The sequence below is a fragment of the Chiloscyllium plagiosum genome, unplaced genomic scaffold, assembly GCF_037043375.1.
Source record: "Chiloscyllium plagiosum isolate Xiang-an unplaced genomic scaffold, Cpla_swu_hap1 HiC_scaffold_24, whole genome shotgun sequence".
NCBI lineage: Eukaryota > Metazoa > Chordata > Chondrichthyes > Orectolobiformes > Hemiscylliidae > Chiloscyllium > Chiloscyllium plagiosum.
In genome coordinates, this window is record NW_028270162.1 from 1,508,895 (window position 1) to 1,523,231 (window position 14,337).

The 14,337-nt window shown below is 42.3% G+C and overlaps 1 protein-coding gene across 4 annotated transcripts in view; it reads right to left on the bottom strand.

Moving 5' to 3' along the window:
- Positions 1–6,229, bottom strand: part of tctn2 (tectonic family member 2) — a 77,579-nt gene extending 71,350 nt beyond the window's left edge. For all 4 annotated transcript variants that reach the window (XM_043692660.2, XM_043692662.2, XM_043692659.2 and 1 more), the window contains exons 1-2: positions 6,122–6,229; positions 2,324–2,434 (exon numbers count right to left, since the gene is read on the bottom strand). In XM_043692660.2, the coding sequence (XP_043548595.2) occupies positions 2,324–2,434; positions 6,122–6,212 (202 nt within the window). In that variant the 5' untranslated portion in view covers positions 6,213–6,229. The remainder of the gene's footprint in view (positions 1–2,323; positions 2,435–6,121) is intronic.
- Between the last annotated feature and the right edge of the window lie 8,108 nt (positions 6,230–14,337).

Sequence of the window (14,337 nt, forward strand, 5' to 3'; positions counted from 1 at the left end):
TCGCTGCGTTATAGGAAGGATGTGGAAGCACTGGGAAAGGTGCAGAGGAGATTTACCAGGATGTTGCCTGATAGGGAGGGAAGGTCTTATGAGGAAAGACTGAAAGACTTGAGATTGTTTTCGTTAGAGAAAAGAAGGTTAAGAGGTGACTTAATCAAGGCACACAGGTGATCAGAGGTTTGATAGGGTGGACAGTGACAGCCTTTTTCCCCGGATGGTGTTGGCTAGGACGAGGGGACATAGCTTTAAATTGAGGGGTGATAGATATAGGACAGGTATCAGAGGTAGTTTCTTAACTTAGAGTAGTAAGGGTGTGGAATGCCCTACCTGCAACAGTAATGCAGGCCAACATTAAGGGAATTTAAATGGTCATTGGACAAACATATAGATGATAATGGAATAGTGTAGGTTAGAAGGTCGAACTCGAATGCTGAATATAGGATTAAAGATTCTTGGCAGTGTGGAGGAGCAGATGGATCTGAGTGTCAAGTACATAGATCCCTCAAAGTTGCCACCCAAGTGGATAGGATTGTTAAGCATATGGTGCTTTGGCTTTCATTAATCGAGTTTAAGGGCCGCGAGGTTTTGCTACAGCTCTACAAGTCCCTGGTGAGACTGCACTTGGAATATTGCATTCAATTCTGATCGCCCTACCAGAGGAACGATACAGAGGCTTTGGAGAGGGTGCAAAGAAGGTTTACCAGTATGTTGCCTGGACTGGAGGGCTTGCCTTATGAAGAAAGGTTGAATAAGCTCGGACTTTCCTCTCTGGAGAGGAAGAGGAACAGAGGAGATCTGATCAAGGTATACAAAATAATGAGTGGAATAGATAGAGTCAATAGCCAGAGACTTTTCCCCATGGCAGGATTGACTGGTACGAAAAGTCATAGTTTGAAGATATCAGGAGGAAGGTATAAAGGAGACGTCAGAGGTAGGTTCTTTACGCAGAGAGTTGTGAATGCAAGGAATGCGTTGCCAGTGGTGGTGGTGGAAGCAGAGTCACTGGGGACATTTAAGTGACTGCTAGACATGCACATGGATAGCAGTGAGTTGAGGGGTGCATAGGTTAAGTTACTATATTTTACATTAGGATTAAACTGGAGCACAACAGTGGGCCAAAGGGCCTGTTCTGTGCTGTACTTTTCTATGTTCTATGCTCTAGATGGGCTTTAGATTGGTTTCACAGGTCGACACAACATTTGAGGGCCCGAGGGCCAAAGGGCCTGTACTGCGCTGTAATGTTCTATGTTCTAAAGATTTCGTACAAGACCCCAGCAATTTCCTCACCTGTCTCCCTCAGCATTCTGAAATAAATCCCATCAGGTCCTGGGTACTTGTCTAACTTAATGCTTTTCAAAACATTCAACACTTCCTCCGTTTTTGTATTGACATAACTTAGAATATCAACATACCCAACCCGAGATTCACCATCCACCATGTCCTTCTCCTCAGCGAATACGAATGCAAAGTATTCGTTAAGGACCTCAGCCACTTCCTCCAGCTCCGCATATAAATTCTCTCATTTGTCCTTGAGTGAATCTAACCTTTCCCTTGCTAGCCTCATGCTCCTTATCTATGGATAAAATGATATATGTATATGCCTTGAGATTTTCCTTAACCAACGGCATTTTATAGACCCTTTCAGCCCTCCCCATTCCTTGTTTGAATTCTTTCCTGCTATCTTTGTATTCTTCAAGGGCTCTGTCTGTCTTCAGTTTCCTAAACCTTACACATGACTCCTTTTACTTTTTAAGTTCTCAATTTCTCTTGTCATGCAAGGATCCCAAATCTTGTCATCCTTATCCCTTATTTTCACAGGAATCGCCTGAACTCTAATCAACTGGGCATGAAAAGATTCCTACATGCCAGATGTGGATTTACCCTCAGAAAAGCCACCCCCAATCTAGATTCCCCAGTTCCTGCCTAATATTGCGGCAGTTAGCCTTCTCCTACTTTAGTATTTTCATTCAAGGACTACTCTTACCCTCATCCATAAGCAACTTAAAACTTACTGAATTACGATCACTGATCCCGAAATGCTCCCCCACTAAAACTTCAATCACCTTGCCGGGTTCATTCCCCATTATCAGGGCTCCTTCCCTAGCAGAGCCACATTGTTTCAAAAAAGCCTTCCTGAACACACCTAACAAATTCACCCAACTAGACCCCTGACTCGAAGAGACACAATCACATAGGAGAAGTTAAAAGTACCCTGACAACAACCCATTACATTTTTAAAAAATAATCTAACGATAGCATCTGTACATTGACTGCTCCATTTCTAAACTGTACAGACCAGGAAACCAGACCAAGGAAGACATACCATTAAGGTGAGTAACTGTTTCCACACCAACTTGAGCCGCGGAGCTGTTCTCTCCCACTAGGTATACATTTACTTCAGGTCCTGATGCAATCAGGAAAGATGGTTGGAACACTAAATTCAAAATACAATAGTTATAGGATATCATCAAAGCAAACAATGTCGCAATCTTACAGAGGGGCTCTGCATCCCATCAAGCCAACCCAGCTCTACGAAAGAACAATTCAATTTGAATCACTCTTTCCCACAGCCCTGAAACTGTTCGTTTCACAGAATCATAGGTATTAAGGAAATGAGGCAAAAGCAGATAACTGGAGTTAGGACAGTGAGCTATGATCTCAAAGAACACCAGAGTGGCTTCAAGGAATCAATGGCCTCCTACTGTTCCTATGTCACCTCATGAGAAGAAGAAAATGTTAAGACTTGTCAGAAAGTATAGTCAGAGGTGGTGCTAGATGAGAAACATTTATTTAGAAATATATAAAATAAATAAAGAGTTGGTCAGGGGTTTAAAAAAAAAAGAAAACGAGGACTGCAGATGCTGGAGATCAGTCAAAAAGTGTAGTGCTGGAAAAGTACAGCCAGTATCTGAGGGGCAGGAGAGGTATCCTGATGAAGAGCTTCTACTCAAAACATCAACTCTCCTGCTCCTCCGATGCTGCCTGACCAGCTGCGCTTTTCCAGCACCACATTTTTTAACAGGGGTTTTTAAAAAGGCAGATAAAGAGATAGAGAATTGCACAAATTTCTTTTATACATGACTGAGCTTAATCACACTGGAGAGATTGAGATATAGAGCTTTGGAAAAGATAGACATAGATTTGGGAGATGACAGCATAGCTAAACATTTTGGGGGCAGAAAGAGAACTTTGATTTGATTTGATTATTGTTGCCACATGTACCCAAGTACAGCGAAGAGTTTTGTTTTGCAAGCAGTACAAAGAGGTCATAACAAACAAGGACATACAATCATAGGTTGCTTAGAGTGAGGCATACAAGATTACAACTGCACAGAAGGTGCACAAAAGTAAGGTCAACATTAAATTTGATATCAGAGGGCCCATTCAGCAGTCTAATAACAACAGGGAAGAAGCTGTTCTTGAATCTGTTGCTGCATGTATTGAAGCTTCTTGGAGAAAAGGGTTGCAAGGACAAAATACAATTGCTTTTTTGAGAAGAGAGGGGCTTCACACAGATTTGAAGGGAGGGCCTAACAACAGTTCTTAAATCAGAAACACCATTCACAACATTGTGGATGTAGGTTTGCTCGCTGAGCTGGAAGGTTCATTTTCAGACATTTTGTCACCATACTAGGTAACATCTTCAGTGAGCCTCCCGACAAAGCACTGCTGATGTATCCTGCTTTCTATTTACATGTTTGGGTTGGTGATGTCATTTCCTGTTCTTTTTCTCAGGGGGTGGTAAATGGTGTCCAAGTCAATGTGTTGGTTGGTAGATTTTCAGCTGGAATGCCATGCTTCTAGGAATTCTCGTTTGGCTTGTCCTAGGACAAGCCAAACAGGAGAAAAGTGTTATCCCAATCGAAGTGGTGTCCTTCCTTACCTGTATGTAAGTATGTGCACATACAGATAAGGAAGGACACCAATAGACTGGAACAACACATCCATCCTAGGACAAGCCAAACAGAGACATACACGAGAATTCATAGAAGCATGGCATTCCAACCGGAAATCAACACACACATTGGTAAATAGGGTCCAAGTCAATGTCTGAGAAAGAGAACAGGAAACAACATCACCATAAGAAATGACGGATGTGCAGCATGGAAACAGACCCTTTGGTCCAACTTGTCCAAGTCAACCACATATCCTAAATTAATCTAGTCCCATTGGCCAGCTCTTGGCCTGTATCCCTCTAAACCCTTCCTATTTATATACCCATTTAGATGCTTTTTAAATATGGTTATTGTACCAGCCTCCACCATTTCCTCTGGCAGCTCATTCCATATACACATCACCCTCTGCGTGAAAACGTTGACCCTTTAGTCCCTTTTAAATCTTTCCCCTCTCACCCTAAACCTATGCCCTCTAGTTCTGGACTCACCCCACCTCAGGGAAAAAACCTTGTCTATTTACCCTATCCATGCCCCTCATGATTTTATAAACCTCTATAAGGTCACCCCTCAGCCTCTGATGTTCCAGGGAAAACAGCCTCTCCTTGTAGCTCAAATCCACCAACCCTGGCAACATCCTTAGAAATCCTTTCTGAACCCTTTCAAGTTTCACAACATCCTTCTGATAAGACCAGAATTACACACAAAACTCCAAAAGTGGCCTAACCAATGTTCTGTACAGCTGCAACACATGACCCCCTAACTCCTATACTCTGTCCAATAAAGGAAAGCATACCAAACGCCGCCTTCGCTATCTGATCTAGCTGCAACTCCACTTTCAAGGAACTACATTTATCATGTAAAAGAAAATAGCTGTAATTTATAAAGTTCCTTCCAAGACCTGAAGATATATAAAAATATTTTGAAGTCAAAGAAATATTTTTCAGATGCAGGGTTACTTATAGGAAAGGAGGTATAGAGTTTGCATGCATTAACAACCCACAAGCAGTAATGAAATAAATAGCCAACTATTTGTTTTTATAGATAATTTGAAAGAGGAATATTGGCCAGGATGCTAAAAATTTTTCTTTATATATCAAATAGTACGGTTTGAATCTTTTGCCTCAACCTAAGTGATTAAACACCTCATGGCACCATTGACAATGCAGCACTCCCTTATCATTGGGTTGTGTTGAAATCTCAAGTGGCTCTTGAACCCCTGTCAATAAATCAAGGCTGACTGCTGGAGCATATTGAAAATGCAGCATTGTGAATGCAAGGTTTTCCAAGAGGATTGTTTTGGCATTTGAATTCAAGGTTAAATGGAGTAATGAAGGATATGACATCACCAACCCAGAGGAACCCAAACATAGAAAGCAGGAAACATCAGCAGTGCTTCATCCAGAAGTTCACTGAAGATTTATCACCTAGTATGGTGATAAAACTCTGAAAATGAACCTTCCAGCTCAGCAAGCAAACCTACATCCAGAACCTCAACCTGAGCTACAAATCTTCTCAAAACTCACATTGACAATATTAACACAGAACCACAGGAGTGTTACTTCAAAAAAGAATGCAATTTAGCCCACTGTGTCTGTAGCACCACCTCTTCAAAATGAAAAAGGACAGGAAGTGACAGTGGGATAAGCAATTTAGTGGATTTCTGATAAGGTATAAGGAGATAAATGTATTGAATACCATGAGCAAAAGGTTTGAAATTAGAAACCATTAAAAAAGTTCAGAGTTCAGGGCCAGGTTAAAGATGGGCATGGGAAGTATTCATACACACACAAAAATAAGCTTAATGAGTTTAGATGTGAAACAACAGCAGTTGTTTCAGAGATCCCAAAGTTGCACAGAGCATATTCTCAAGTTGCCGCACAAAGCAGACGGAAAAAGTCCCGCACGAATCCAGGCACCAACATATAAGTCATTAGGATCTCCATTCCACAACGCAAAACAAACACCATGAACCCTGAAGCACCTTGACGTCCATCATCAGCTTTTGCAGCATCTTTAAATCCCATCCCAGAGCAAAACCACAGCCTCTCAAAGACCCCTCCCCGCCCACATTCACGTCTCCTCCCTCACAACCCCCGTAAATCGCTGGCACTGTCCATCTCCCAGGTCAGTTCAGGTACCATTACCCCCTCGCTCTCCATGCCCTTAGCCCCGTGTACATTCGTCTCCAACAGACCCCGGTCCCCGGGGGGAGTACACAGTCTCACCGAGACCAGCCAGGCCACGGCTCAGGTTCGGGCTCAGCAGGACACCACAACACAGCAACCGGCTGAGGATTTCGAACAGCCCACCAGCCATAGCCTCACCATCAGGGGCTAGTGCCTCCCACCCTCCCCATACACCGCCACCAGCCAGCAACCAGCCCGCTCATTGGACGGCCCACAGCACTGACCAATCAACACCGACTACCAATCCTGGCCGGTTGCTATGGGACCCGAAGGGAGATAACCGCCACTTTAAAACAGACTGAAATAACTGAAGAAACTCAGCAGGTCTGGCAGCATCTGTGGAGAGAAATTCCTGATGAAGGGCCCCGGTTAGAAACGTCGATTCTCCTGCTGCTCGCGTGCTGCCTGAACTGCTGTGCTTTTCCAGGACCATACTCTTGACTCGTGAGTTCCAGTATCTGCAGACCTCACTTTCTTCTAATCTCCAGCATCTGCAATACATGTACCCACTTCTGCACTCTGTGGAGAGAAAGCAGAAGTTAATGTAGAGTCCAATGACATTTAGGTCTTGAGGCACCCTCTCCCATGCCCTTACCTTTGCCTTGTCACATGGATAGCTATTACATACATTCCATTGTCAGCCATTAATTATTCCATTAGCGACTATTCACTTTCCTCGGCTGACTGTTATCCTCTCCTTTGCCTATCCAACTGTTCTTCTCTCTCTTTGGGCTCTATCTCCACCTATCATAGTTAAATATCACACAGCACCAGGTTATAGTCCAACAAGTTTAATTGGAAACACTAGGTAGTGCTTCCAATTAAACCTGTTGGACTATAACCTGATGTTGCTGAAAATGTGTTGCTGGAAAAGTGCAGCAGGTCAGGCAGCATCCAAGGAGCAGGAGAATCGACGTTTCGGGCATGAGCCCTTCTTCAGGAATTAAATTCTCCTGCTCCTTGGATGCTGCCTGACCTGCTGCGCTTTTCCAGCAACACATTTTCAGCTCTGATCTCCAGCATCTGCAGTCCTCACTTTCTCCTATAACTTGATGTTGTATGATTTTTAACTTTGTACACTCCAATCCAACACCACAACTCCAAATCATGTCCACCTATTATTTACTCCTTACCCCCTCCCCCATCCTATCTTCTGCATTAAAAACCACTTTTACCTAGCTACGATTTGGAGGTGCCAGTGTTGGACTGGGGTGTACAAAGTTAAAAATCACACAACGCTGCCGAGGACAGCTTTATGTAAATTATACGGCTGGCTGAGTTCCTTTATCTGGAACCATAGGCGACCCCTCATTAAGCTGAAGAAGCTACAGCTTCCACAGGCAAGGGGTGGATTGGACTTCCCAGATTTTAGGAAATATCAATTAAGTTCCCTATTAAGTTATATAGCTAATTGGGTCTTGTCTGATCCACAATCAATCTGGTTGGACATCGAGGCTTCTCAAGTAAAATACCCACTTATTAACCTTTTATTCTCAGACAAGAGGAAAATCATTACAGATCACTGTAAAAACCCTATAATACTGAATACAATCAAGGCTTGGAATATAATGCGGCAAAATGAGGGTAATTCACATAAAACATCCCCCTATGCACCGATAGTGGGAGCATGGGGATTCCAACCGGGGTTAACAGATGCCACTTTTAAACTCTGGAGAGCCAGGGGTATCTCATGTCTTGGGGATTTATTTAAAGATGGGGTCCTGATGTCTTTCGGACAGCTGCGTCAGAAATTCGGATTACCCAATGGAGACCTCTTTCGATACTTCCAAATTCGAGATTATATACAGAAGAAGACTACGTTATTAGATAGTCTTTATAAATCCGATAGAGAATGTAGTGTCCTACGACCAGTGGGGGTATCTTCCGTCAGTAATATTTATCATTTGCTACATGATGAAGTATCGGGAGATATGGATAATCTGCTTAAAACATGGGATCAGGATCTGGGACTAGAAATCTCCACAGAAACGTGGAATGATATCTGGGAAAATGCTAGAAGAATTACTATTTGTAACAGAACCCAGGCTATCCAGCTGAAGATACTTCATAGGGCCCATATAGCACCGGTTCGATTGGCAAAATTTAAGGCAGGAGCATCTCCAATGTGTCCTAAATGCAAAATAGAGGTGGGCACTCTTGTACATTGCTTATGGACCTGTCATAAGATCCGTGGATATTGGACTAAAGTAGCAAGTACCCTGACAGAAATTTTAGGAACGGAAATAAAAGTGGACCCCGTATCTCTCCTCTTGGGCTTTTCGAACTTTCCCTCCCTGGACACGTACGGGAAGAGACTATTTTCTATTCTTTCTTTCTGTGCAAGGAAAAATATTTTGATGAACTGGGTGGCGGAGGGCCCCCCTGGACTTTCAAATTGGCACAGACTAATTATGGAATGTATTCCCCTTGACTTCCTTACAAATATGGTGCACCGAAAGACCGAATTATTTTATAAAATATGGCAGCCCTTTTTGAATTACATAAATACAGATATTTCGGCTATCCTAACAAGGGCTTTTATTTAATTGAGACTATGAACCTGGCTGGTCCGCGGCCCCTCGGGGGAGGAATCCCGCACGAATACGGGTTTTATCATATCTGATGTTAACACATCCCGAGCATGTAAGAGACTTAAATATACACCCTGGTTAGTTGTAGGTTAGATTAGTAGATAGTTGAGTTTTGTCTGTTTGTTTTTTTTTTGTTGTTTTTTTTGGGGGGGTTTTTTTTGTTGTTTTGTTTTGTTTTGTTTTTTTTTGTTGTCAAATTTTGGCTATTGTATATTTGAGCTAATTGTATATCAATGTTTATATCTGAGAGTTTTGTTTATTTTTGTAAACTTGTAAAAATGTTAAATTTCTAATAAAAATATCTTAAAAAAAAAAAAATCACACAACACCAGATTATAGTCCATTAGGTTTACTTGGAAGCACTAGCTTTCGGAGCACCGCTCCTTCATCAGGTGGCTGTGGAGTATAAGATTGTAAGACACAGAATTTATAGGAAAAGTTTACAGTATAGTGCAACTGAAATGATATATTGAGAAAGACCTGGATTGTTTGTTAAGTTTCCACATCTTTTAGAATGACCATGTTGATTTCAGTTCTTTCATATGTAAATCCGAGAACTTTTTTTAAAGTTACATTCTCAAGTGCTCCGAAAGTGCTTCCAAATAAACCTGTTGTACTATAACCTGGTGTTGTGTGATTTTTAACTTTACCTAGATACCATCTGATGAAAGACCAAAAATGTTAACTTCGATTTCTCTCCACAGAAGTTCCAGACTGCTAAGATTTTCCAGCTAATTCTCTGTTTTTGTTTCTGATTTCCAGCATCTGCAGTTTTTTCTTTTTTATTAAGAGTTGGGACGTCATGTTGAGGTTGTAGAGGACATTAGTGAGGCCACTTTTGAAGTATTGTGTACAGTTCTAGTCACACCATTTAGGAAAGGATATTATTAAATTAGAGGGTTCAGACAAGATTTACAAGGATGTTGCCTGGACTGAAGGTTTGAATTCTAAGGACAGGCTGGATAGGCTGGGACTTTTTTCACTGGAGTGTAGGAGTTTCAGGGATGACCTTAAATTTTATAAAATCATGAAGGGCATAGATAAAGTAAATGGCAAATGTGTTTTCCCAAGGGTGGGAAGAGTTCAAAACTAGGGAGCATATTTTGAAGGTGAGAGGAGAAAGGTTTAAAAGGGACCTGCACGGTAACTTTTTCACACAGAGGATGGTTCGTATTTGGAAGTGGTGGATGCAAGTACAGTTACAACATTTAAAAGTTTGGATAGTCACATGAATAGGAAAGGTTTAAAGGGATATGGCCAACTGCTGGAGAAAGTGAGGTCTGCAGATGCTGGAGATCAGAGTTGAGAATGTAGTGCTGGAAAAGCACAGCAGGTCAGGCAGCATCTGAGGAGCAGGGGAAATCCATGTTTCAGGTATAAGGGCTCCTGCTCCTAGGATGCTGCCTTACCTGCTGTGCTTTTCCAGCACCACACTCTCAACATGGGTCAGCTGCAGGCAAGTAAGACTAGTTTAGTTTGGGAAATTTGATCAGTGTAGATGAGTTGGACTGAAGGGTCTGTTTCTGTGCTGTATGACTCGATAAACATTAGTTTAGGTTGTAAGTTTGTTCGCTGAGCTGGAAGGTTTGTTCTCATCACCATGCTAGGTAACATCATCAGTGAGCATCTGTTGAAGCACTGATGTACTGTCCCGCTTTCTTGGTCTGTTGTGGTGGGTGATATCACTTTTGGTTCTTTTTCTGAGAGTTTGATAAATTAACAATCAAAGTGTTTGTTAATGGAGTTCCAGTTTGAATGCTCGGCCTCTAGGAATTTCCGTGCGTGTCTTTGTTTAGCCTGTCCCAGGATGGATGTATTGTCCCAGTCGAACTGGTGTCTCTTGTCTGTCATTAAAGGTGAAGTGGGTTGTGAGGCTCAGGTCTACTAGTTTGAGGATGCTGCCTTGCTGATGGAGTTGGTGCTGTCTGGTGTAAGGATACTAGTGATAGTTAGTTGTGTCTTTTGGTGGCTAGTTTCCTGTCAGTCTGTCCAATGTAATGTTAGTTGCAATCCTTGCACGGTTGATAGTACAGGATTTTTGTACCTTTGGTGATTGGTAGAAACGGGGTTCAATCCTTCAGGTTTCATTCTTTGGAGGTCTGTTTTGTTATCTTCACGTGTATTGTGAAGTTTCCTCAGAGATGCTGTAATGCAGTTTTCTAACTGTGCAGTCTGGTCCATCATCGCCTGTAAGTAGGTGTAGGTATCTGCAACTGGTGTGTTTGATTTTTCAATGTATTGTGTTCTGTTCAGGAATGACAGTCATGTGCCCTTCATCTGCCAGTAGGATTAGAATATTTCTGTCTTTTCTAGGTACTTCCAGGGCTTTTCTTTCCAGTATGTTGAGTGTGTTCCCTTCTTTCTTTCTGTTTAGTGGTGGTGCTACTGTCTGTCTGATGGCCTGCTGGATATCTTCAGTAAATCTGTTGTCTTTCATGGTTGATTCCAGGGCTGCTAGGAAGTCCTTTCTGTCTGCATCCCTGTGGTTGAAGTTAGGTTGCAGAAAAATACTCAGATAATGATGTAGCAGTTAGAGTTCCATGAAAATGCAACAAAGTTAAACCAGCATTAATTCTGAGGCTTTATTTGGAAATAGAATAGGAGGATAAGTCAACGTGGCTTTGTGTGTGGGAAATCACATCTCATGAAATTGATTGAGGTTTTTGAAGAAGTAACAAAGAGGCTTGATGAGGTCAGAGCAGTAGACATGGTCTATATGGATAAAAGCAAATTACTGCGGATGCTGGAATCTGAAACCAAAAGAGAAAATGCTGGGAAATCTCAGCAGGTCTAGCAGCATCTGTAAGGAGAGAAAAGAGCTGACGTTTCGAGTCTAACTGACCCTTTGTCAAAACTGGATCTATATGGACTTCAATAAGGCGTTCGACAAGGTTGCCCATGGGAGACTGGTTAGCAAGGTTAGATCTCATGGAATGCAGGGACAACTAGCCATTTGGATACAGAACTGGCACGAAGGTAGAAGACAGAGGTTGGTGAAGGAAAGTTGATTTTCAGACTGGAGGCCTGAGACCAGTGGAATGCCGCAAGGATCGGTGATGGATCCATTACTTTTCATCATTTATATAAATGATTCGGATGTGAGCATAAGAGGTCTAGTTAGTAAGTTTGCACATGACACCAAAATTGGAGGTGTAGTGGACAGTGAAGAAGGTTACCTCAGATTACAATGGGGTCTTGATCAGATTTCGATAGACAGGCATATGGACGAGAATGGAATAGGGTAGGTTAGATGGACTTCGGATTGGTTCCACAGGTCAGCATAACATCGAGGGCCAAAGGGCCTTTACTCCACTGAAATGTTCTATGTTCCATGTTCTAGATGGGCCAATGGGCTTAGGAGTGGCAGATGGAGTTTAATTTAGATAAATGCAAGGTGCTGCATTTTGGGAAAGCAAATCTTTGCACGACTTATATACTTAATGGTAAGGTCCTAGGGAGTGTTGCTGAACAAAGAGACTTTGGAATGCAGGTTCATAGCTCCTTGAAAGCAGATAGATAGGATAGTGAAGAAGGCATGTGGTATGCTTGCCTTTGTTAGTCAGAGTATTGAGTACCATAGTTGTCAGGTCATGTTGTGGCTGTACAAGGCTTGGTTAGGCCACTTTTGGGATATTGTATGCAATTCTGGTCTCCTTCCTATCAGGGTTCAGAAAAGATTTACAAGGATGTTGCCAGGGTTGGAGGATTTGAGCTATAGGGAGAGATTGAATAGGCTGGGGCTGTTTTCCAGGCAGGCAAAAGTGAGGACTGCAGATGCTGGAAACCAGAGTTTAGATCAGAGTGGTGCTGGAAAAGAATCGACGTCAGGAATTCGTGATGAAGGGCTTTTGCCCGAATCATCGATTTTCCTGCTCCTTGGATGCTGCCTGACCTGCTGTGCTTTTCCAGCTTCACTCTGATCTAAAACCTGGGCCTGTTTTCCCTGACTGTCGGAGGGCCTTATAAAGGTTTAAAAAATCATGAGGGGCATGGATAAGATAAATAGACAAAAGTCTTTTCCCTGGAGTGGGGGAGTCCAGGACTAAAGGGCGTAGGTTTAGAGTGAGAGGGGAAAGGTATAGAAGAGACCTCAGGGGCAACATTTTCACGCAGAGAGTGGTACGCGTGTGGAATGAGCTGCCAGAGGAAGTGGTGGAGGCTAGTACAATGGCTACATTTAAAAGACATCTGAATGGATATATGAATAGGAAGGGTTTAGAGGCATATGGGCCGGGTGCTGGCAAGTGGGAATAGATTCGTTGGGATATCTGGTCGACATGGACGAGTTGGACTGAAGAGTCTGTTTTCATGCTGTAATTCTCTATCACTCTATGACTCTATAACTCTATAATCACAGCAATAAAGACAAAGCAATGGGGTTTAGTCAAGGCAGGGAATGAAGCAAGGCTTCAGGGAGGAGATAGGTTAGCACCTTGGAGGATAGGAGGTGGGGAGACCAGGGGTAAAAGGTGGCTTGCCACTTTTGGAATGCAAATAAAACAAGGTGTTTTGTCCAGGTGACTTACTATGTATAAACATCTGATGAATCCTCTTTGAGTTAGAGTGCAACCTTGGAATCTTTTATGGGGTAGACTCTTCCAGTGCTGGCTCAATGAATAATTGTTGACCTGTACTTCAAAACTCCTCAGATTATTCATAATTTAATCTACCACAACAAAATGTTTACCCTTATTTCAAGGGTGTTAGAGAATAAGAGTTGGGAAGTCTGCCAGCACCTATACCTGGTGCTGGTAAGACCACATCTGCAGTACATGAGCAATTTTGGTCCCCAAATTTAAAGAATGATATTGTTTCATTAGAGGCAGTTCAAAGAACTTTCACTAGGTATGGAAGGATTGTGTTATGAGCAAGATTAAACAGTGAGGGGTTCTACTCACTGGAGTTTAGAAGAATGGGAGGTGATCTCATTGAAACATATAGGATTCTTAAGGGTTTTGACAGGGTAAATGCTGAGAGCATGTTTCCCTTCATGGGACAGTCTAGCACAAGAGGGCATAATCTCAAAATGAAGGGGCACCAATTTAAAACTGAGACAAGAAGGAATGTCTTCTCTCAGGGAGTTGAGAGTCTTTGGAACAGAGAGCGATGGGGGCATAGTCCTTGTATACATTTGAATTTGAGATAGATAGCTTGTTGATTCTTCTTGTAGGGGAATCAAGGGTTATGGGGAAAAAGCAGGAAAGTGGGCATGAGGAATGTCAGATTAGCCCTAATTCTATTGAATGGCAGAACAGGCTCAAGGGGTTGAACAGCCTACTCGCGTTCCTATTTCTTATGGTCTTATCAATTCCAACAATTTTCCAACATCACATGTTAACCTAACTGGTTTATAGTTTCCTGATTTCTGCCTCCCTCCCTTCTGAATAAATATGTTATACAAACATTTTTCAAATGTACGGGAACCTTTCTCTATGGAATTAGGGAAGTCTGCAATATCATAAGCTATCTCTGCTGCCACTTCCTCTAAGACCCTATGATGGGCGACGAAGGCTATGGGAACCTTTCTGCCATCAATTACAATCATTTGCTCAGGATTTTTTCCTTAATGATATTGATTGTTCTAAGTTACTCCTTTTCTATAACCTAAGCATCATCTATTATTTTTGGGATAATACTAGTGTATTCTGCAGTGAAAACTGAAGC